General features: G+C 43.9%; 1 protein-coding gene across 1 annotated transcript in view; it reads left to right on the top strand.

Moving 5' to 3' along the window:
- Nucleotides 1-23,212, top strand: part of LOC138204422 (cadherin-7-like) — a 109,722-nt gene that overhangs the window by 43,987 nt on the left and 42,523 nt on the right. The window contains exons 3-4 of the mRNA XM_069159678.1: nucleotides 408-702; nucleotides 11,198-11,317. Coding sequence (XP_069015779.1) covers nucleotides 408-702; nucleotides 11,198-11,317 — 415 coding nt within the window. The remainder of the gene's footprint in view (nucleotides 1-407; nucleotides 703-11,197; nucleotides 11,318-23,212) is intronic.

The following is a 23,212-nucleotide window of genomic DNA, read 5'->3' as shown; positions in this document are numbered from 1 at the left end:
TCCAATAAACATGATGTGTTTGCTGGTGTTGTTTGTACGTGTCAGCAACGACAGGGAAAATTTACATGCTTTAATTATAGAATATTTTATAATGCATTTACATCTTTTAGCTTTATTTGGTATTTATGAAATGTATTGAATGAAAGGGGAGACATGAAATGTATTAAATACAACCAAGTTTAAATTATAATCCGGATCAATTGAGCTTGTTATCTCTGAATAGGTAATGCAAAGTAGCAACTTCACTTGTGTCATCATTATTTAATAATTCTACAAGAGGGAAGCCCTCAAGTCATCCTTTATTAAGCCGAACATCAGCACTAAACTATTTACGATATTTTTGGTCCAATTGATTATTTATCCCCTTATATGGCCGCCTTTACACTCTCTCTTTTTCCTCCATCCAGCTACACTCAGACGTGGACAAAGGAGACGGCAAAGTGAAGTATGTGTTATCTGGCGAGGGCGCCACTTCCATCTTCACCATCGATGAGAACACGGGAGACATCCATGCCACCAAGCGCCTCGATCGAGAGGCCCAGGCTTACTACACTCTTCAGGCTCAAGCCGTAGACCGACTCACCAATTTACCTGTGGAGCCCAGGTCTGAGTTTGTGGTCAAGGTCCAGGACATCAATGATAACGAACCCAAGTTTCTTGACGGACCGTACCTGGCAGGGGTACCGGAGATGTCACAATTAGGTAAGCCTCCCGACTGAACATTATCCAATACCACACTGAGTCCAATTTTTGTTTTCCATATTTCAACTCCACACTCTCTTTCCAACTCTCTCTCTCGTACTCTAACTTTCTCTTTGACTCGCCCTAAATCCAACATCTGCATTTGCTAATTTTTCACCTCCCTGAATTCATCTCCATCTCTCTCAGTCTTTAGGTCATGGGGGGCATTGGGACCTCTGCAATATTAATTTGAGTCCAGTCTGTTCACTTTGTAAGACTGAATACATTCTCAATCACATTGGGCCTAATTTAAACTGCATGAAGCTCTTCTTGGTCATGTCGTGGTTGAATTCCTGTGATCTGTGCATGTCTTTGGTCGGAGAATGTAGATCTATTCGCTTCCTTGTCCTTTTCACTAATCTGCTGATAAGTAGGGACATGGATGTCTTTGCTATTAAGAGTTTCTGAGCTTTCAAGTACTTTCAATTGAGACGTTGAAAGCATGTGCAAAGTTTGAAATACCAAGATGCCCTTGGAGCTTGAGTCAATCCTGGGAAAATATATTAGTGTAGCACATTTAGTAAGTCAAAATAGCTCACAGAATACATTTAGAATAAAATAATTCAATAGCATGGTAAAAAATAAATAATTATGAAATCAAAAACTGTCAGGGTATTTGAAACGCCCCCCCCCCAAAAAAAATCTAATCACAATGAATTATTAACAGATGAGATTTAATCCTTGATCCCGTCTCAACTCTTCTGAAAGTTTTGAATTAGTGTATTTGTAACATGGTAGCTTATCTTTACAAAGTTTGTTTCAATTGCAACAATAGAGACAGATGTCAGGTGACCTGAGGTCTGTGGATCCACAATGTGGGTGGCAATCAGAAGCATATTTGTAGTTATTATTACTTCACGCCGTAGCCAGAGGATTAGTGTTTTAATCCATCCGTCTATCCTATTTCCATGAACGTGTTATCTCAGGAACACCTCAAGGGCATTTTTTTACATTTAGTACAAACGTTCACTTGAACTCAGGGATGAAGTGATTCGATTTTGGTGGTAAACGGCCACTCTAACTTCACGTCTGCCCCATTCTTGTGGACGCGATTGTGTGGGAAAGCAATCAGTCAATACTTGTTGAGACATTTAGTTCAAAACCACAAATGTGAACCTTAGTTGCACGAGACAAAAAGTCATCAAGGTAGATTGTCTGGGAACCGAGAATGTCTGTGCCAATCAATTGAGAACCATTAGGTAGATTTAATAGTCACAGAATCATCAAAGATAAAGATACATGTCAAATTCCATTGCAATGTAGTTGATAACCTCTCACAAAGTTGATCAAAAATATTGATTGTGGTGCTTGATCCCATGAAACGTTCTTACCAAGGAGTTTCCAAAGTCATTAAAATAAATGCTCTGAAGATCTTGACATAATGTACATAATGTCTGTGCACTTTCCAAAAATAAATAGTTAAGATCTCAGTTTGGATCAAAGTGGCAGTCCAACGAGGCAGCACACTGACAGACCACCGTTGCCATGCCTAGAGTAGTTAAAAACATTATATATAATATAGCTGTCCTCAGGACTCGGCGATTCATATTCTGTTGATCACGTTGACATTTATTACTGCTGAAATTCCTTTTATTTATCTGTTTTAAAAAACACTCCTGGAGGAATCCGTCATATCAGATTTTGTCTGTAGCAGCCTGCATGGTCAAGATTTCCTCCAAGGTTTCAAACAGGTCCCACTCATGCTCGAAATGCAAGTTAATGCAAATGAGTGACAACAACATCCTGAGGCCATTCAACTTATCAGGTGTATGAAAAACAGAGAGAGAGAGAGAGAGAGAGAGAGAGAGACCTCCATATTGATGAGCTTTGGTCTACAGTATGTGATGTTTAGGTAAAATATTTAATCAGTTCACTACAGCTGGTTTAGGTTAGTTTTGTTTTAGTTTTTTTCTTTCTCTGTATGAATTTTCCAGTTTACATTTTGGTCATTGAGAAACGGCTGGCACGGAGCAGAAAATGCTGTTTCATGGTGTTTTTAAGTCAACCAGACTCCCCGTATTGTAATGTGAAGTCTGATGTGTCTTCATTTACATATTTATCACTTCACATATGCCAGCACAGACCTCTAGGCTTAGAAATGTTGATGGGTGACGCACGTATGAAAACTAAGTCAAGCAAACTTAAGGTCTGAATCAGGCTTGAAGGCCAAAGGCATTTTCGTCCACAAATTGGGCTCAGAGTTCATGCGAGCTGGTACTTGCAGGTACCTGCCTGCTGAAAATGTCTCTGAAAAATGTCTGATCCACGTGAATACATTTCTGTTCATCCATTATCCTCCCCACTTCTCAGTGGCAAACACAGTAAGCAGAGCAGCACAGACATCCTTAACTTCCCCCAGCTCCTCCTAGTGGTTCCCAAGGCGCTCCAAGGCATGCTGGGAGCTGTGGTCTAATCACAAATGAGCTACGACTAGTGGGGTGGAGACAGAAATTAACTCGGGTGTCAAGAGACAGAAAAGGTGACCCGGGCTTTTAATTTGATTAGAAAACACCATCACAGTCTTTGGGATAATTTTAGATGTAGAATTTGAATTTTGGTACAAATCTACAGGGTAAAAAAGGGTTTGGGCTTTTTTTTCCAAAGAAAATGGGGAATTCAAGTAAACAAAGTGAGCGGCAGACAGTAGCTGAAAGAGTTGTTTAAATGGGAGTGTTATTGGTAAGGTGGTAACAGGAAGGCGGGGGAGTTCGCTCTGGATTTGAATGCATGTTTGTGAATAGTTATAGAGAGCGTGTTTAAGCTAAAACAGGGCGTCGGGTTGCTCTTTAAACCCAGTTTAGAACCAAAATTCAGCACCAGATGAAAGTGTTTTCAAACATTGCATGGGAAATTTTCCTTTCCTTAGATGGCAGTTCCATAAAGTCGGGCGTGTTATCTCGTTCAACAGCCAATCAGCTCGTAGCAGAGTCATGTCAGTTTAATTGAGGAACGGCCGTGACTGTATGACACAAACCTTAAGCTGCCCTTTGACCTATGTACGCGAGAAACTGACAAAACAGGAAAGATCGCCTATCTATTTAAGGCAAAGTTTAGCTTGAAGCCTGCTGGGTACTCTGTTCTTGACCCTCTCATTTTTTTTAAAGTTTTGCCACATAATCACTAAGAAAAATGCAACTGCTGCAAGTAACGTGTTTTAGGATGCTACTAATTATATCCAGCCACCGTCTCGTCTGGTTGCTTTGGTGTTAACAGGTTTCAGGATGTTGTAGACCGGAGGAAAGGGAAGTGGTCGCAAGTCTCAAGTCATCTTGTTGCAAATCTTTGGTCTGAGTTGGTTTTTAAACCTGCATTATATTATATTTTCTCGAAAAATGTTGATGCAAAGGGTATTAACACCTTTTACGTCGATACGATTTGTGAAATCACGTGTGTGTGTGTGTTTACTCATCCAGCAGCCATGAAGCAACATTAGCATTCACTTAGAGTCGTACAGGCCGCCAGGCAAACACATGTCCAATCTTTTGGGTTTGTTGTGGGTTTTTTTTCTCCGCTAACTCCTGAGGGAAATGCAGTGTTTCTGTCATGTGTTTGTTCTGCACAAGTAGTGAACAGAGAGTAGGTTTTAGAGCTTTTTTTTGCAGCAGCAGCAGCAGCAGCAGCAAACAGACTGCTGTTTGAAACAACACGACGGGAGCTCTGAGAGTGAAACAAAACAGTAAAGTAGTGGGCCAGAAAACCAAAACAACGAGCTGAAAGACGCTACGTTGCATCGCAGAGTTCTCTGTGGGTTAATCACTTTGGGAAACCCTTTTTTTTTTTTTTCCTACCCTTTTGGATTAAAGATACTTTTAGTTTCAGGGCCCCACCATTACTGCATACCAGCACGTTGCACGTTGCATGCAGAAACACCGAGAGCTGAGATAAACTCCTTCTGTGTCTCAGCATTCACCCCGGTGCCTTTTGAACATGTGCGGCGCCGTACAGATGGAAATTAGTGAAAACAAAGGTGTAATGGCTTCTGTCGAACGTTCAAAGTCAAAGTGAAAATTTCAGCCGGCACACGGCGGCCCCGGGAGCCGTTCCAAGGGAAGCAGCGCTTTGCTTACAACACAGGCACAGAGATCTCTGAAGGATTACACAGCTGACTGTCGACGGGGGGGTACAGAGCTCAGGCTTAAGGAACCAGAGGATTAGAGTACAAGGGGCTCGGAGTCTCGTGTCCAACCCGAGATAAGACGCCAACTCGGCGCGTCGACGACAGCAGAGGGTGCAGTTCACGCCGCGAGTGCTGAGATGCAGGGTCACCGCCGGCACTTTATTTACTCCGCCGGCTTCTGTGAAGGTCTTCATCACAAGTTTGCGAGGAAACAGCAGGAGAATAACGCATCGCCTTCTCTCGGTAAATATCTGCTCGGCGCAATTATCAATGCAGTAAAGAACGGGGAAGGGCCAAGCACCTCTTGTCCTCAATAATTCCTTTATAGATGTCTTTAAATCATTAATGGTCGCGGCTTTGGCCCACTGATGAATGGGTTCAATTTAGAGGAAATCATGAATTTAATTAATTAAAGTAATTAGGGGCAGCGCTCGTCCACACGCACACCGAGACCTTATGGCCCAAAGATCTCCGAAGGCTTTTGTCTTAATCACGGCAGGGATGTCAAATAAAAGACGAGAGAGCTTGAGGACAGTTGGAGGTGTGACAATCTTGGCTCTCTCTCTCTCTTTCTCCCGCTGCACACAGCGAAGGGCCAAAGGAGCCGTTTGAGGGCTCATTACAAGCATAGAGAATGTAATGTCAACCCAAGGCCACAGCTCTTGAATTTACTACTCACCAGTCCCATATCCAGCTGTCATAGTTCCTGTCTAATTCATGAGAGCGGAGATCAAGGGTGGGTTAGTCATTTAATTCTGGAAATGAGAAAGGCGTTCCGGTTTAGGGAAAGTTGATTTGAAAATGTTTTATGTTTTTTTGGGGGTTTTTTTGTCTTCACTTGTGGAGGTTTGTTGTCATTTTTAATTTCCGGTTCTACAGATATTGTGCAATTTAATACAATTGAGTAAAACTGCTCTTCCGTAACACGCATTTTTACAAAGCTGTTAAATGTTCAGATTTGGCTGACACCGTTATAAAACATATAAATTCAGTTTTTATGCAACTTACTGACAACGACACCGTATGATAGAAACACCTCTAAAACTGATTGTTATTATTATTATTATCTTTAACAGAAAAAAACAAAAGGGTATAGACTTCACGGCGGAACGGCTGTATCGGACTGGATTAGATTGCACAGTCGTACCTAATAAAGTGGACGCCGGCCGTGCGTCTCAATGCACGTACAAACTGTACTCACGCTTGCTAGTTTGAGTGCAGAAGTCCGTTCCGGCTGGCAGGTGTGGCGACACGCAGCGCACTGAGTACCTGGATGGTGTACTCATAACCGCGGGTGTCGAGCTATTTGTTGAAGTGCCGGAAAGGAAAACTGTGACACACACTCGGGCGCACACACTTACTCGCGTACGGCTAAAATTCTCACCGTTTCAGAGGTTGTGGAATTCCAGTTCTTGTGGTGGCAAATGTGCAGACAAACAGTCGAGTGTTTCCTTTCTCCACGGCTTTAATGTTAAATCAAGAATATTACTGCCATCGTTCTGGATGACCTTTCTAAACTGTGACTTTCCCCCAAATGTTTCACAATAAAAGCCTTGGAGGGTTTCTGTCCGCTGAAACGCCACGGGGCTTTTAATTTGAAACATTTGGCGGAAAGCGCCGAGTTTGTATCAACGGTGTACTGCGGTAACTTTACACAGGGCAAACGGTAGCGGATCAAAGCGCAGCTTCGGATTGACATTCACAATCCGGCAACCTATTTTCCAAACTGCTGAAAATGGCGGCTGTTGCGAGTTTATAGTTGATAATTTATTCATATGTTAATCATATATTCATAATAATCATGTCTATTTATATTTGTTTATTCTTTAGTAATTAAGGTGCTTATAGAAAGTTTTATTCTTTCGGTTAATGCATTTGCCACTCGTGAAACTAAAACTATCTGAAATGAGAGAGCGGGAATGTATTCGCGTGTTGCAAATGTTAGAAATCACGAGGCTCTTGGCATCTTTCTTTAAGCGTCTTTTTCTTTTTTGCTTTGCAGTTGTAAATAAATGTGATTTTAACTCCATAATCCACAACGTCTCTGCTGTGAATGTGCATGAATACAATCAACTTAATCAACTGTGGCAGATTTGAATGCTCATAAAGGGAAGTGCAAAAATGTCTGGGCGTAAATGGAAGGTTTAATGTTAATTTGTATCGTATATGTACATCATACATTATATTTCAATTTTCAGGTCACAGATTTGGTTTCTCAATTCGTTCTCATCTGAACCCTAAATCCATATTTTGTATTCCTACACGTAGATGACGACTCCTTGTTTGGAAACACGTGCGATTTGCGTTAGCTCGCATGTAAAAGCCGCATCCTGGGGGCCACGGTCCTCCAAACATTTACATTGTGAGCGTGAAATCCCAAACGCGCGTTGCACTTTTGACAGCCGCGTGCAAAGCGGCGTACGTGCTGAAGAATACCTGTCTCCGCTTCAGACTGAGCGTGCCGCATTTATTTTCATTAGCGGCAGCTGACACTCGCTCGCCGACGATACGGAAATGTGGAGGAAACCTGTTTTGCACACAGCTGCAGAGAATGAATACAAAAATGTGGAGATCTGATCCGTCACGCCGATGAAGATGGACAAATATTGAAGGGACACTGACAGGGCAAATTGAGTAGCAGATGACAGCCTGGTGGAGCAGAAAGAATCTGTTCAAATTTCAGGGTGTTCATCAGTTTTCTTTTTTTTTTTTTTTTTTTTTTTTTTTTTATGACATCCAGCTCACCCAGCTGGTATTACCTTTCATACTGACATTATTGTCAGAACAGGATGTTTGTTGGACTCTCGGGGGGCAAACAACCTGTAGAAAAACAGCTAAAAAAAAGATATATAAATAAACCTTTAAAAGCTGTGCTCCATCCGAGTCCATATTGAATGTTAATTTACGGCCTCGCTCGGCGCTCCTTGTGTGAGGTGATTTTAACTATCAACCTGTAATAGAGATTCAGACGTCGCCTGAGTTCTCTTTCATACAGTCATCCTCTGACCTTGGTGTTTTAAACTACCTGTAATATAACCTGTCATGACTAAGAGGTGATGATATAATCTAGGTGTCCTTCGACAACCGGCCTGGTGATAACTTCTCCAGCCTCACCAGACTTCTTTTTTCTTCTTCTTCTATTATATTGTTCACATCCAGGGCCAGCGCCTGTTAATTCTGCTTTATGGCCAGAATGGAGGACTCTAATCTTCAATTTCCATGATCACTTCATTCTGTAAAAGCCTGTAAAGTACATCTCATGCTAGAAAGTGAGATTTTTATTAGGATGTTTGCTTCAAAGTAAAATATCACCAACTTGTAAGACAGCACTTTCTGTCATAGGCTTACAATATGAGGCCCCGGGCTTTGCCAGAGATATGTGCAGCTAGCCATTAAAGTGAAATATTCAGGCATCAACCAGCTATTCTCGTGACAGACCGGGAAAAGCCACACTCGTGGAAAATGGTGTATTTTCAAGGTTATTTTAACAATGTCGAGTGTTGATGATTTCACCACTGCCAAGTGTGAGACTGCTGTAGGCGTCAGCTTTAAGACAGACTCTGACGTACAGTCTAACAGCAGAAAATAGCCTCAACCATAACGCTTGTTTGTGGTAATTTCACAATTTATTAAATGACTTTTCCTCCCCATTATCAAATGGATGTCAATTCTTTCACCTAATAATTCGCCTGGAAAAAGAAAAAAAAAATATATATATTATTCGGCACCCACTAAACGAGCCCAGCTGGAACACCGAGGCTCATTTATACCATAATGAATGACCTATTGAAAATGTATCGTCGCTGATTACGTTTTCCTCTGTGAAATCTTCAAACGCTTTTTTTTTTTTTTTTTTTTTGTCCCGCCGCACCTTTTCCGCGGCCGCCGCGGCCGTCAGCTCGAGTCGCGTCAGTCCGCGTTCAATCGGTACGTTTAAGGAGAAGTGCAGAGAGGGCGAGTCGTGTCTGATGTCTCCTCGTCTGCCTCGGAGGACGTGTCGGAGAGGGCGATACCGTCCCGCGCGCAGAAACAACGGTTGTCAGTTGTCAGCGAGAGTTCACGGCGCAAGTCTGAAAAACACATTTTCCTTGGTGCGGGCCGGGGAGGACGTTCCTGGCGCCGCGGGGCTCGATTGCAAAATCCGGCCTTCGTGTGCTGAGAAATGAGGCGTTCCCCTCGACCGGAGATTCCCCGTGACGACGTAGTCCTCAGTTCGAGCGAATAGTCGAAGTTGATGATGTTTCTTTCTTTTTTTTTTTTTTTTTTTTTTTTTTTTTAAGGAGCGTCAGAAAATGGTTTCATTTGTAGGGCTGACGAAGGATATATTACGAAACATTTTTAACACTGTTTTACATGAAAGAGAAATACTGAGCTCCTAAAATGTAACTTTTACAAGCCCACGCATGAATATGGCCGCCTGCTAACGGCCAGAAACTCGCTGAACTTTCTGACTGTTTATAATTAACAAGCATGAAGACTGAACATTTGGTTGATTTATTATAACACAGTAAATTCTATATTAGCCTGATACCGTCTGCGTCGAGACTACTGACTGGTTATCGGCTGTCGGACCATAAAAGCGCCTGTGTGTGTGTGTGTGTGTGTGTGTTTGGTTCAGTGGCCGCAAAATTAACTTTTTCGGTGCGGCGAACGCGGCGCAGAACGTTTGAACGGCTGCTGTACTGAAACTCGAGCTTATTCCAACACTTCCAGGCCGACGTCTGCGTCACTTCACGGTGACGCTGACGTTACTTTTCAAACGTGACAGTCGCTCACTTCCCACAACAAGGACCTCAGGTTGCCCTTAAGGCCACCTCCGTAGCAAGAGAAGGCTCTGCCGGGTTAAATGTATCTGTAATATTGAAACTTTGCCGACTAAGACTTTTCTTGACTTTGTCGACAATTTGGGGCCAACCCTAATAAAAGATGAAACATCTAATGCACACTTTAGTCAGATTTCTCCCGCTCCATCAGGCCCCTACCGTCATTAACTGCCTTGCTTCAGCTATTTTATATATATATATATGCTGTATAATGCTTTAATGTTTAATTTTAAGGAGTTTGGTTTTTTGCCTTCTTCCATTAATTCAGAGAGAGATCTGCGGCTACGACACCAAATACCGGGATTTAAAATTAAGGTGTTTGATATCTTTTTAAAGAATTAATTCATAGCACTTTAATAGATTCTCTTTTATATGTTTTATTAGTTCCAGGCCCAGTGTGTCCCTTCGGATAGATTGAATTCAGTTTTTTTTTTTTTTGAAAAATCCATTTTCACTTCTGCAGAGAGCAGAACAGTTCATCCGTCCTAAGAAAACAACGTTTGTTGCTGCTCGCCTTCAGATATCATTTGGGTTTCATAGTAACAATTTCCCTTCTGCAGCACAATATCTCTTCCAGAAGCAGTTTGTGGAGCTTAAATCAGTAAAAAGATGGGTTACCATCTGTGCATGCTAACGCAGATTTGATCAAATATAAAGAGTTATTCAGAAAAGTAGGAAGAAAAAGGAAAACTATTTGACATTTTTTTCTAAAACTTTTGTGTCATAATATTATTTAATCTCCAGAGCACATTGAACTCTAATTAGTCCAACACAAAGATGCAGTGTCCTCCTATGACATTGCTGGAGGACAAACCACTTTGACTTTATCTTCAACCAAAAAAAAAAAAAAAAATAGTTGCAGTTTTTTGTGATGTGAGATACATAGTAATTGAGCTTTGTCTTTTTCTGGTGGGGGTGACGCGCCTCTTTAACATGCACAGATGGGTCGCAGCGCCCGTTTGGCTGCCGATTTCCACTCAACAGATTGAAGCTACCAGAAAAAGATGCCGCTAACTGATCTGCGGGGAGACAAACGGAGGGAATGGCAGCGAAATGATCTCCGAAGGCTAGAAGTTTCACTTTAATACAGCCGTAGCATCGCCTGCAAAGTGTGGCAGCGGCTGAAAGTGTTATTTGTTTCGCAGCCTTTGAGGACAAGAGCCAGCACTCAGCGCAGATCAGATCTTTTGGGTCCAGCTGAAGGTTTATGTGAAAAAAAAAGAGAGAAAAAAAGAAGCTTTAAACTACACTTAAGGCGTTTTTGTATTAAAAAATAAAATACAAAAGTAAACAGCCGTCATAATGAAAGCAGACAGTGTAATGACTAATACGATTATTTACACTTATTATTACACTGCCTCAGAAGTTACATTTTCATTGCTTTTTCCACCCGCTTTTCAAGTAGAATTGGTCACACGCTCTGCCGATATGATGACTACTTCCACATTTAGCTCTGTTTGACACACGGCTTCTGGATGTTGTCTTGGAAACTAATGTCAGGGCTGTCTGCCCACAGGAACCATGGTGGTGCAAGTGGCGGCCACGGATGCGGACGACCCGACGTACGGGAACAGCGCCAGGGTGGTCTACAGCATCATCCACGGACAGCCGTACTTCTCGGTGGAGCCAAAGACAGGTGGGTGCAGACAATAAGTGGGCGACTCCGTCCCGCTGGTTTTGCGTTTACCGCGCAGATGTGGTTACGGCGTGTCAATCGATCAGCCGGTTCACTAAGAATACACACAAATTATCTGCCGGAGTTGGAACAATATTTCTGTGTTTTTGTGCGATTTGTTGATTTGAAGAGGACCCGTTTCGAAAAGGCAAAGTCACCTACTTCCATGCATCACATTTTAGCTGCACTTACGTCGCGACCCGATGACTGATGAGCTGTGCGGTTGTTTGCTTACGTTGCCCGGCCACTATCAATCAAATCTGATCAAACCGAGCAGTCCTGATGAAGCAGGCAGAGTTTTTCCAGCTTCGGAAAATAATACTAAGATGTTTTTCTAACCATAATATTTGCTTGTTCACAGTATTTCAGAAGTATACGCAAGTAGAGCTCGGGTGAAAAAAAAAAATCAGATACTTATATATTCTTTATATGACAAAGCCGTGTAACAGATACAGGATATTTTACAATTTGTTGACATATGTGCAATGAAACTGTAAATTTTACTGCCAATTCAAATTCTATAAAAATCCAAAAGAAACATTTCTGCTTTACCCCAAGCATCTTTTTCTGAATTATGTTCAATCAGAAAGAGTTTTAATTTCGGTGCATATCGGCCAACGTATACACCGATTTAATATATCTGAAGCCAATGAAATTGGTTAACCGATACTTTAGTCGCGCTCTATTTACAAGACTACTCCACCCATTTAGTGCGTCGGTGTGTATGAAAATGTCATAATTAGAAGACCTGGCTGAGATCTAGCTGAGCGGGATCACAGGCAGGAATCGTCAAACACGCCCCCCGCTGAGGGCACGCTGCGTTTGCTCTTCATGAATTATTTTTAAAAAGAAAATTCAGGGCAGTTTTACCTTCATCCAAAAGCCAGCGGTGCAGCGACTACCAGAAAACGAGAGTGGGTGATGACGGTCAACAAGACTTCCCGCGCGTAATTGAACAGAATATGTATCCGTTGTGCGGTTCGCACCTCGAGCACCGGGCGATCAGGACGCTCTAACATGATGAAATAAGGTGAAACTGTAGCACAAGTGCAGACGCGTCATAAAGTCAGTCAGCTGACGCTGTGATGTCAATGACACAGCGGCATCTATCTAAAGCAGGGGCCTCCAACTCGAAGCTCGCAAGCTTACTGTTCATGTGTTGAGTGTCGTTTTGTTATTGTTCACGTAAAAGACGCTCGTTCAGCCGGCTTGGTGGAGCTCAGCTATGTGAAGACATGTTACCGTGTCAGTGAGTAGCGCTCGGACACTTTGATTTTGTCTTAAGTAGCTCTCCCAGGAAAAAAAAAAAAAAAAAGGTTGGAGAGCCCTGATCCAAAGTTTCGCTGACGTTAGCCGCCTTAAGCCGCTGGCAGGGGCCCCTTGAAAAGCCTGGGGTAAAGAATATAGGCTTATAATCAGTTGAAAAGCTCATAATATATAAAACAAAACAATAAGCGAAGGCTCTCCGAGACTCCGTTAGTCTGACCTGCGCTGGTGCTGATGCTGCAGCAGAGAAAGAGTTCGCTGTGTTGGAGTCATGTCGTCCCCCCCCCCCCCCCCAGGAGAGGGAAGGCTTGGGGTACCAAGAAAACAAAAGAAAGAAAGCAAACTGAGAAAACACAACTAAATAATTTATTTCAAAAGAAGTTAAAAGCCACACGCGGCCTGGAGGTCGTTATGAACGGATTCACGTGTGCAGTTGTTGGCTAAAATATGTGTCAAAAACATAGTTTCGTGTTCAAGACGAGAAGAGGTTCCTACAGACACTGCTTATAGGTGGGGGCCCCAAAATTTGTCGCTACACCCCTGGGGGGCCCAGTCGGGCTGTTGCATCAAAACCCCTGAGTGTGCATTTTTATGTGTATACAGTGCAGCTTTAAGCATTGCTCATACAGCAGACTTCAGTCCTGACCCTGAAAAACATCAACAAATTAACGAATTTCGTACTAAAGCTGCAACCCCCCCCCTCTCTCCCCCCCAAAAAAAATTAAAAAAAAAAAAAAAAAGAAATGCAGCAGACAAGCAAACTCCAGCGAGTGTCATTACTCAGTGTAATAAAGATAACAGAGTTTAAATTAGAAAGCAGTTAAAAGTGTGAGAAAAAGGGGCTAAAATAAGCCGCGGGAGAAGATGTGAGGTCGTTTGTTGACTCGTGGGGCGTTTCATCCTGAGAAAGTGCAGCGGCAGTCCTCGCTACATCTTCATAGCCGGCTCATTAGCCACTGCCCTGCCGAGGCTCGGCTACTTCATGCAAAGCACTCTTGCAGGAAAACAGAAAAATATGGGCCATTCCATAATATTAGGCTTCATGCTCCCGCTTTGAGAGCAACACACACACACACACACATACTGGATTTTTTTTTTTTTTTTTTTTTTTTTTTAATGTAGTTCTAATTCATGAAGTGGAGAAAGCCACTGCAATGCAGGGATTTATGTCACTTATTTTTTCCACACTCAGGCAGACAGAAATAAGAAGGATGCTCGACAAAACAAACTCGGCTCTGACCTGCAAGGTTCACGGCGAACATCCAATGAAGCCCACGGAGGAAAACGGGAGCATTCAAGAACAAATTAATGTATATCACAGGAGAGGAATTAACTTCGCAGTGTGGTTGGTGTTACGGATGCGATGTCTGGCGAGGAAAAAGCATCCAAACTCATCAACACGTTTGACTGCGAAAGCCTGCGCGGCAGCACGGACTCTGTTGTTTTTCACTTTCTGGAGACCTTCAGCTAATGAATCCTCCCGCTGAAGCTTTTATTAGAGAACATTTCAACATTGCCGTGTTTTTGGGGCAAACATTTACATGTTTTATACACTCAAAAGTTCCTCATTGATAATCTTGTAGCTCCACCGGAGTCTCTCTGAGGCTACGAGTCTTTGATGACGAGTGAAGCGCCTCGTGTTGCTCAGAAGCTGAAAACTTCTGTGGACTAATTAATGTGTAAAAACGCTGTGATCACCTTCCTGAAGATCAGTTCGGAGCTTCTGGAATTCTTACTTCAAATGTTTTTTCTCAGTTTCTGTTCAGTCATGAATGCAGCTGGCGATCAGGCATCTGGCATTCGTGGATGTTGATTAATCTCTTCCTGCGCTGCCAAAAAAAATGGTTTGTATATTAAATAAGTTATTTCTAAATTTAGCCGGAGACAGACCGCCTCCAATTTCAATAGAAACAGTGAAGCGGTAAACGCTGTATGTGTAAGCGATACCCCCAAATCATGTTTTAAAATGAACACGTTTTCTCAAAATACTCTGTATTCTGGATAACATACGTGATTCCATCGAAAGCGCTGCAGCACATTTTTAGAAGCGTCCCATTAGCAGCTCCGCCGAAGGCGCCTTGTCCATTTCAAACGAACCAACCTGCAACAGAGCACAGATCAGCCAGGCGGGAAGTCAAGACACGGGAAACAGCCAGTCAGTTTTCAAACCCCCTCCTGTGATCTTTCATTTAGGAAGCAGGGGTGCGTTCTCGTCCTGCTAACAGTAGCCGAAATGCTGCACAGATACGAATTGATCACGAGGAATTATGGATGTAAACACTGTTAAAAACGGCCATTTTGGAAGCAGAAAACTCAAGGAACTCAGTGGGACGACAACAACGACAACAACAAAAAAAACCAGGCAGACAAAACTGCTTTTCTTCTGGAACGCTCAGGGTGGGGTACCGTATGAAGACGTGTGGAGGATGAAACAACATAGCTTCACAGACACGACAACAAAGACCCGTGTCCGGCGGAGTCCGGGGGGGGTTCGTGCGGCTTTGGACGCCATCTCTGATCGCGCAACAACACAACACATGAAAGTTAACTCCATGGCATTCATTAAACCAGCAATAACTGATGTTTACAGCCACTTGGGGGCAGCACAACAAGCTGTTAACGTGGAAATATGATCGAAATATGGAGAACGTGTTCAGCAGCTAAGCGTTTGCACAGCCAGCAGACACCGAACTAATAATGTTACTTAGTTTTTGTGCTTGTGGCCATCTGATGGATTTGACTCCAACTTTTAGCTCGATTTCGGTCTCCACCAACCCCTCCACGGGAATGTCTTCACCTTCAGCTGCTAAATTCTCCACTGACGTCGCCAACTGGTCGCGAACCGTGTCAGCTGTTTTTTTTTTTAAAGGGTAGAATTCAGTGGATTTTGTTTATATGTACCTCAAGACATATTGATTTATAGCAATGTTTCTGGCCAAATCATGAACCAATATTCAGTTTCCTCCCAGCTCAGTTTTAGTCTCCACAAACTCCTGAGGAAAATATCTGTCTCCTCAGCTGGCGAATGCTGCACAATGTTCCCCTGTTAGCTGCTAAGATTGTCTCGGTAAATGTGCCCGTTTTTTTTTTATTATTATTATTATTAAAGTGGATTTTTAGAGCTTTTTTTTTTTCTTTTTTTTTTTTAAGAGCTATAAACACCTTGATCAAAACAGTGAAGTTGGGGGACATTGGACTCCAAATTGCTGTGAGGAGAAAAAAAACCAAAGTCAGTCACAGACCAAAAGTATTTTAGTCTTAATCATGAAAATGTTGCTTATTGCAGCTTTAAACATAAAACGTAAAGCCCAGAGAGAACACAGATAAATCCCACATTGGTACTCTTTCTGCGGGACAATGGCTGGTTTATTAACCTGTCAAACACACGCACACACACACGCACACACACACACACACACACACACACACACTAAAAGGTGCACCCAGATACAGCCCTTGGGCCCCTGCCAGCGCCTCGGCTCTCTGCTGCCCATCTCTGTCTGACCACGACTGATTATTCTTGGCTCCATCCACGTAGAGGGTGATTGGATCTCACGGTTATGAGATGCAATATCGGTGTCAGAATTGAATAGCACGGATGGCCGTCAAGAGAGGTGTGACTCCATGTGGGGCTCAATGCAGGGAAGCATGAAGACATGTTCTCTTGTTTGACAGCGGTAACCTTAATAACAACAGAGTGCAAAAAAAAAAAAAAAAAAAGATGACTTATAGAGCAGTAACTTGCGTGTCAAGGTGGAGACGCTGCGCTCTTTTTACAGCTGCCATTTTTTCCCCCTTTTTTACATCTACGAGTCTCTTTTGGTTTGTTAATGTTTCTTGATGAATTTCTTAGATTTTTTTTTTTTTTTTTTCTGAAAAAAAGTACGAGATCCAACCGCAAGCGAGAGAAACATCGGGAAGTGTTCACTTGGTTACCTTCGTCTTCATCTTCATTCAGTTACCTTTCAAGAAGAACTACCTCGGGGAAATAAAAAATACATGCAGCTGAAAAAAAAAAAAAAAAATCAAAAATCAAATGCTCTGCCGGTTTCCTGTAAGATCCTGTTTCTGCTGTTGTGTCATCGACTTTGACCACCGTACCACATTTGTACAAACTTGCCACCTTTATTAATTATCGCGTCTGATTGTGGCTTATTTCCCCCGACGTCTTTTAAAGAATCTCAGCGGTTTGGTCTCGGCCGATTAAGATTTGTCAAAGGTGTCAGTCTTGAATTAAGCAACTTATCTGATTCGTCATTACGTCTTAATTTCTCCTCTTTATCGTCTGAAAAGAAAATAGGTGCTGCACTTATGGTAAAGTTCCCTCCTGAAGTGTCTGACGCTGGCGCGGGACGGATGGCTTTTCAACCATCTTTAACAAAGTTGGAAACACTTTGTGCCCGTCGACGCCTCTTGACTCTATTTCACGAGACCAATAGCAATTAGAGCGATAGAAGACATTTACTTAAGTGATGTTCAAACAGCGTGTGTCCCCCCCCCCCTTAAAGTCCCCATTATTCTCGTATCACAGGTTTTTTTAGTTTTTTTTTTAGAGCTCGTGCTTTTCGCCGCCTCAGCCGAGGATTTTCATTAAGCTAAGTGGATTCTTTAAATCCCAAGGTTGATATTTCAAATAGCTTTAATTGGTTATGATTACTTACTGTAAGTGGCCTGTGTACCGCTGCAGTTGATTGTGGCGTTAATCAGAGTTAATTCCGTATTGAAGTGCGTTTGTAAGCGCGGGATCGCGACCAGGTGTCGTCACGTGACCGTCTTCCTGCGCGTGTCGTGTTTGGCGCGTCGAGCCGTCTGCCACGGGCGCTCGCGTGTGCACTGTTGACATTTTATACGCATCCCGGCAGCTTCTTACCGTCTCCGATTTTTGTGTCGGGAACAGAGTTTAGTGAGGTTTGCAGACGCCTGTGTCGAAAATGTCGCCGGAATCCCAGGCGGCTGTTAACCTCCCGTCTGAGAGGCGCGTGCGATTTTAAAGCCGCGCTGCATGAAATTTACAGGACACAATAAACACAGTCTTCTTCTTGAGGATCGAAAAAAAAGGTGAATTTATAAGCAAAAAGAAAACGCACCCTGATTCAGTTTGGGAGTTTTGCTGCAACGCTTGGTCTGCTCCGTCTTATCTAACTTTAGTTTAACGTCGCTGTTGTCGTGCGTCTGTGACCTTTTCTCAACTGTTCCCCATTTGTGCTACTGTCACACCAGATCTTTGACTCACTCATTCTATTTTTGTAAAAGTGACAGTCGTGTCTTTTGTGGCCGCTGTGCAGCAAAAGTAATTCTGAGTTTAAAGGTCCTCTATTGTATAAAATCAGATTTCCATCCCATCTTCAGTTAAAAGCAAGTTCAGGCGTTGCTGCAGCCCGCATTCAGCAATTGTGCCGTCTAAACGAGCCGTTTGGACTTCTGTAAGTTTGTGATGTCACAAACGTACACTCATGTCACATGTCGGCCCACAACGTGGCGCGCTTGCCAACCTTTTACGTTGAAGAGAACACGAAGCGGTCGTTCCGACGTGGAGCTGGCGAGCCACGAGACCTGGGTGTACGTCGCTCAGACGAGTCAGCCAATCAGAAGAGAGGGTTGTTGATATCAATGCGCCTTAAAGACACAAAACAACCATCTCTGTTAGAGAGGATATTAAGAGAGGAAAAGTAAAACGGGGAGAGTTTTTGCTACATAATCTCACAAAAGTATTTTTCTTACGGATGTGACGAGTATAAATAAAACACCATAAAAGAGTAAAATATGGGACCTTTAAGACATTTTATCACGTAAAGTCTTCCTGTGGAAAACACAGGATTATCCCTCGAACAAGCTACTTTTTGTGACGCTTATTAGAAAATTCCTAAATAATTGTTCATCGCGTTGAACGGGCGTTGATTCTCTGCTACTTTTTAAAACCACGGTTTGCGTTGCTTTTGTGTTGGACTGCAATCGGCTGGTGTTATTTCGTACCCCCCTAACACAAAGAATAATTACAGGATCACTTTCATGTCTGACTGCCTTTTATAGCCACAGTTGACGTGTGGTAATTACTGTGGTATAATCCTCAAAATGAGTGTGCAGCAGCAGAAAAAGTACAAAAAAAGAGCCACAGAGGAAGTGAACTTCCTCAGCAAGGCCGCCCTCCTCTCCCGTTCAGGGGCGCGCTTTATTGCCTATTAATTCAACTTTTCCAATAAGACTATGGTATCCTCTCCTTCATTGTCTCCGTTTATAGTAAATTAGGTAATGCTCTCCTACAGGTGTTTAATACTGCTCTCCCCCTTTCTGTAATAACCGGCCGTGAAAGAGGGCCGCGTCGTTTGTGTTAACTGTTCGTTTTTCTAACACATTGTCAATACCGCGTCGGGCGCCGTCGGCTTTTTTGGGGAAACGGCCGGGCCGGCCCGGGATCGAGCGTTTGCGGGATGAGCGTTGCGCTTCTTGTCTTTGTAAGTTACTAATTAGTCCCATTTGCAGTAACACGCCTGGGCCATAGCGGACGGTGACTTTGACGAAGTGCCTGAGCTCAAATACACTCTAAGCTGCACACCGCAATACTGCACTAGCGATTAAGTGGCAGAAGGGCTAATGGTCGGGATGGGGGTTTGTGTTTGGAGGGGGGAGGGTGGTGGGGGGGGGCGGGGAGGTGGGGGGGGGGGTTTGTTGGAGGATGCGCCGTGACCCGGTGTTAGGTGGGCAGCATCCTGGCTCTCTTCCGTCTAACAAGTCTCTTTACTCTGTTTCTTAATCCCAAATTGAATCTACAAGGTGCCCTTGGGGGAAAGTACTTAATCCCGAACAGCTCCAATAACTCGCAAGCAGTGCATAATGTCGGCAAAATACATAAGTCGGCGTGCCTAAAGGTGCTCGGTTAAGACAAGCATTTTGTAATATATATTGATTGATCGCTTGTAGTTTAGTTTGAAGGTGAAGCCTATTTAAGGACTGCGTTCTAATTGATGGCGGGCCTCGAGGAGGTTTTTGAACAGCTGCCGGCGGCTTCGCGCACCTCGAGCGGTACGGCGAGTCCTTTTATTTTGTATTTTTTTTTTTTTTTTTTTTCCCAGAGACAATTATCCGCGCGCATTAAGAGTACTAAGTATGCACGCGCGCTCGCAAGAAAGCCCTCAATAGCTGGAACAACAAGAGAGGAATTCAGTTAGGGGGAAATGCCAGGTGCCTGAATGAGAGGATTAATTACATTCAGAGGGGGGGGGTTTAAGATGTGGCACGGCGCGCCTCTCAAAACGACCCGAGCGTGACATCTGAACGAGGCACTCAGGTGATAGCAGCCTTGACGGACCGAGCTTCTTCTTTTTTCTTTTTTTTTTTTTGTCCCCGCGCGGATTCAGAATCTAATTAAATTGAAATCGCTCAAATAAAGGAAAAGGGCCACGTGGGATCCTTGTGTACTCTGTCGCTGTGAAATTTTTGACACCGGGGTCAGGAGGAGACGAGTTTTTTTTTTTTGTCTGTGATCCTCCTGTGAAAACAACAACCTTGTGAGCTTTTCAATACCTTCGTCTTAAAAAAAAGAACATTTAAAAAAAAAAGTGCACGCGGGGCTTCGCACGGGTGTCGGCACTACATTACAGCTGAAGGCCAGATATAAATCTGACTCCTGCCGTACAGGCAGGTAATATAAAGACAGGGGAGAAGTCTTTTTTTTTTTTTTTTTTTTTAAATTCCAATCACAAAAAACGGGATTGTGCGCGCGGACGGGCGCATTTTCTCCCAGCTTAGCGTTACAAATGAACGAACCCCGTGGCCTGCGACATGCCGGGCGTAATGATGTATTTCCGGAGCGCCGCTGGTCCTTTGTGCCGAAGCATCATGTGGCCCCTTTCACACCGGCGGTATCCCTGGGCAGCTATCGTGACCCGTGATTAGAGCATGATGCTTGAATGTCACTCCGTAATAAACTACCTGGGCCGCAGGTTTTTTTTGTTGTTGTTTTTTTGTTTTTTTTTGTATTCCCCGTTTGTATGGCCTGTTTCTTCGTGTGTTATGGTATCTAGTCTTCGTAAGTGGACCGCCCGAGGCGCGTTGGGGGGGGGGGGGAATAAATAAATCACGCACCGCACCCTTCATGTTTAAGTGTTCATCGCCTTCATAAGGCAGATAGAGCGCGTGGAGCCCGGGGGGGTTGTTCCTTTCTTTCTGCAAAAAGCCTCGCACTTTTATTTCCTTCTTTCGCAAAAAGACAAATGTCAAGGATCTGGGCTTTAGCGCGGGGGGGTGGGTGGGGAGGGGATGGGGGGAGAACCTGGGGGGGAAGGATGGGGGGGGGGAGGTTGTAGCGCGGCCCACCCGTCTGCCGCCAGTGCTGTGGAGACAGCTCAGATAAATGCGCGGCTACGATGCGTCTGGCTCGCACCGGAGGCGAGGAGTCACGGCGCAATGCGAGGCCGTGCCGCGATAGCGACAGAAGGATTTTAATCATCGCTCGCTCTCTCTCTCTCTCTCTCTCTCTCTCTCTCTCTCTCTCCCCCCCCGGGAACGACACCTGCGCCGCACGGGGTAACAGAGATAGAGAGCGTGGAGGGTTGAGGGGGAGTGTTGGGGGGGGGGGGGGGAGGTGGGGAGGGGTGGCACCCAGCAGACAAACAACAGCCTCGCAACATCGCCGTGTTGGATTAACCGCGGTGAGAATGCGTGTGTGTGTGTGTGTGTGTGTGTGCGTGTGCGTGCGTGTGTGTGTGTGCATGTGTGTGGGTGCATGTGTGTGTGTGTGCATGTGCATGTGTGTGGGTGCGTGCATGCCGGCTCTTCTGGCCAGGCGGTAGGAGGAACACGTCCCTGTAGTTTTTTTTTTTCTTGTTGCTGGAAATCAGGATTCATGGCATCATTAACCACGGCCAATATCTCTGAGCCTCCAACACACCGAGCTGATATTAAATAAGTATATCAATTGCGTGCGAAGCCTATCTATGGCTTTCAGCGAGAGCATCCATTTGTTTCCCCGCTGGCAGTGCCAAAACTTCACATCTTCTTTCATTTCACCTTTTTTTTGTTTTTTTGTGTTTTTAGGAGCCGTTTATCATAATCCAACCATTACCCAGCTTCCTCCTCAGCTTTTTGCTCCGCCGCGAAATGTTCTAAAGAAACTTCTCAAGGCCAGACTCGTACGCTTTGCCCACCGTGCTGACGTGGTATGAAGCAGAGAACAGAAAAAAAAAAACTACAACTTTTTGTTTTGTTGTTGTTCCGTTCGTGCGCGGCTCGTATTCACGACTGCGAGTCTCGCTCGGGCCGAGAAAGGCTTGAAGTAACCTTTTCTGATGCAACTTCGGTAAACGGGGTTCACGAGGTTGTCGCTGCAGCCGGCGGCGGAGCGGCGGCGGGGCTTCTTCTTTTTCTTTTTTTTTTAATTGGCTGGCGAGGTTCACATTGTGGAAGAAGGAAAGAAGCTGCAGAGGAAGTGATGAATGGGTGGATGGAGGAAGGATGCGAGGCGTAGACGGAGCAGATGGGTGAATATCCACAGCGCAGACATACAGTCCTGTAAATTCTCAGCATAAAAGTATTAGGCTTAAAAAAAAAAAAAAAAAAAAAAAAAAAAAAAGACGACATGTTGGGACTTTGGTCCAACCAAAAGAGAGAGAAAAAAAAAAAGCGGTTCATTATGTGATGCAGGAATGAAATGACATGTTTTTGTTGAGCAGCAGCTAAAGATTATTGTTTTATTGACCAACGCGGACTGTGAGCCCACGAGCGATGGAGGTGGTGGTGGTGGGGGGTGGGGGGTATCTAAGAGCAAAGCAGAAGTGGACAGCTCTCTGTAATTTGACTAACTGAGCCATTTACTTAGACCAGCCAATAACGGTTTTCGGTCCGAGGGGGCTGCAACGACATTAATGAAGGACGGCAGAGGGAGAAAATTAAACACGTTCATGGGATTGTTTATTTTCAAGCGCGTTAACGGTCAAAAGACTTTTCTTCATTTTTACTCCTGAAGTCTTTTGACCCACTTTTTCTTGATTTCTTTGTCCTTCTCTTCTGTTTTTGTTGTTGTTGTTTTTTTTATGACTGAGGTGATAATAATGTGTGTGTGGGTGTGCGCTTGCACTTCCATTCCCCCGGAGACTTAAAACTCTTTGCTCAAAGAGGCATGGAGTGATGGAAGTTGCGGTTTTCGGGTAGGAAGGAACGATTTTGCACGCGTGGCCTTTCACATTAACCCCCCCCCCCCCCCCCCCATCATTAAAAATGACGCCGATTACATCAAATAAACGGCCTTTTTTCTGACCCATAACTTCCTAAAGAGAAGACACGGACCTCACGTACATACTGTTTGGATGTGACGGGCTTTAATCGTCCTCGTGGCGGCACTTTTATCACATATATCCGTTCGGGGTGAACATCCATGAATCCGTTCAGATGCTCTCTCAATTTATGCTTTTTCAGAATCAAAAGTCATTCTTTTTGTTGTTGTGGTACATCTGCGATTATGCAGTGCTGCTTTCCATGGTGCAGATTAGCACCAGGTAAACAAATTAGCCTACAGCCAACTGAACCCTCTAAAACTGTGGTGAAATTACACTTCCTGTTTACATCCACCAAACCATGATGGGAACCGTTTAGCAG

Source organism: Embiotoca jacksoni, unplaced genomic scaffold (assembly GCF_022577435.1).
Source record: "Embiotoca jacksoni isolate LCO1_2020_lvr unplaced genomic scaffold, fEmbJac1.0.p SCAF_25, whole genome shotgun sequence".
Lineage (NCBI taxonomy): Eukaryota > Metazoa > Chordata > Actinopteri > Embiotocidae > Embiotoca > Embiotoca jacksoni.
Note: the sequence above shows the minus strand (reverse complement) of the source record. Positions and strands in the feature narration are given on the sequence as shown.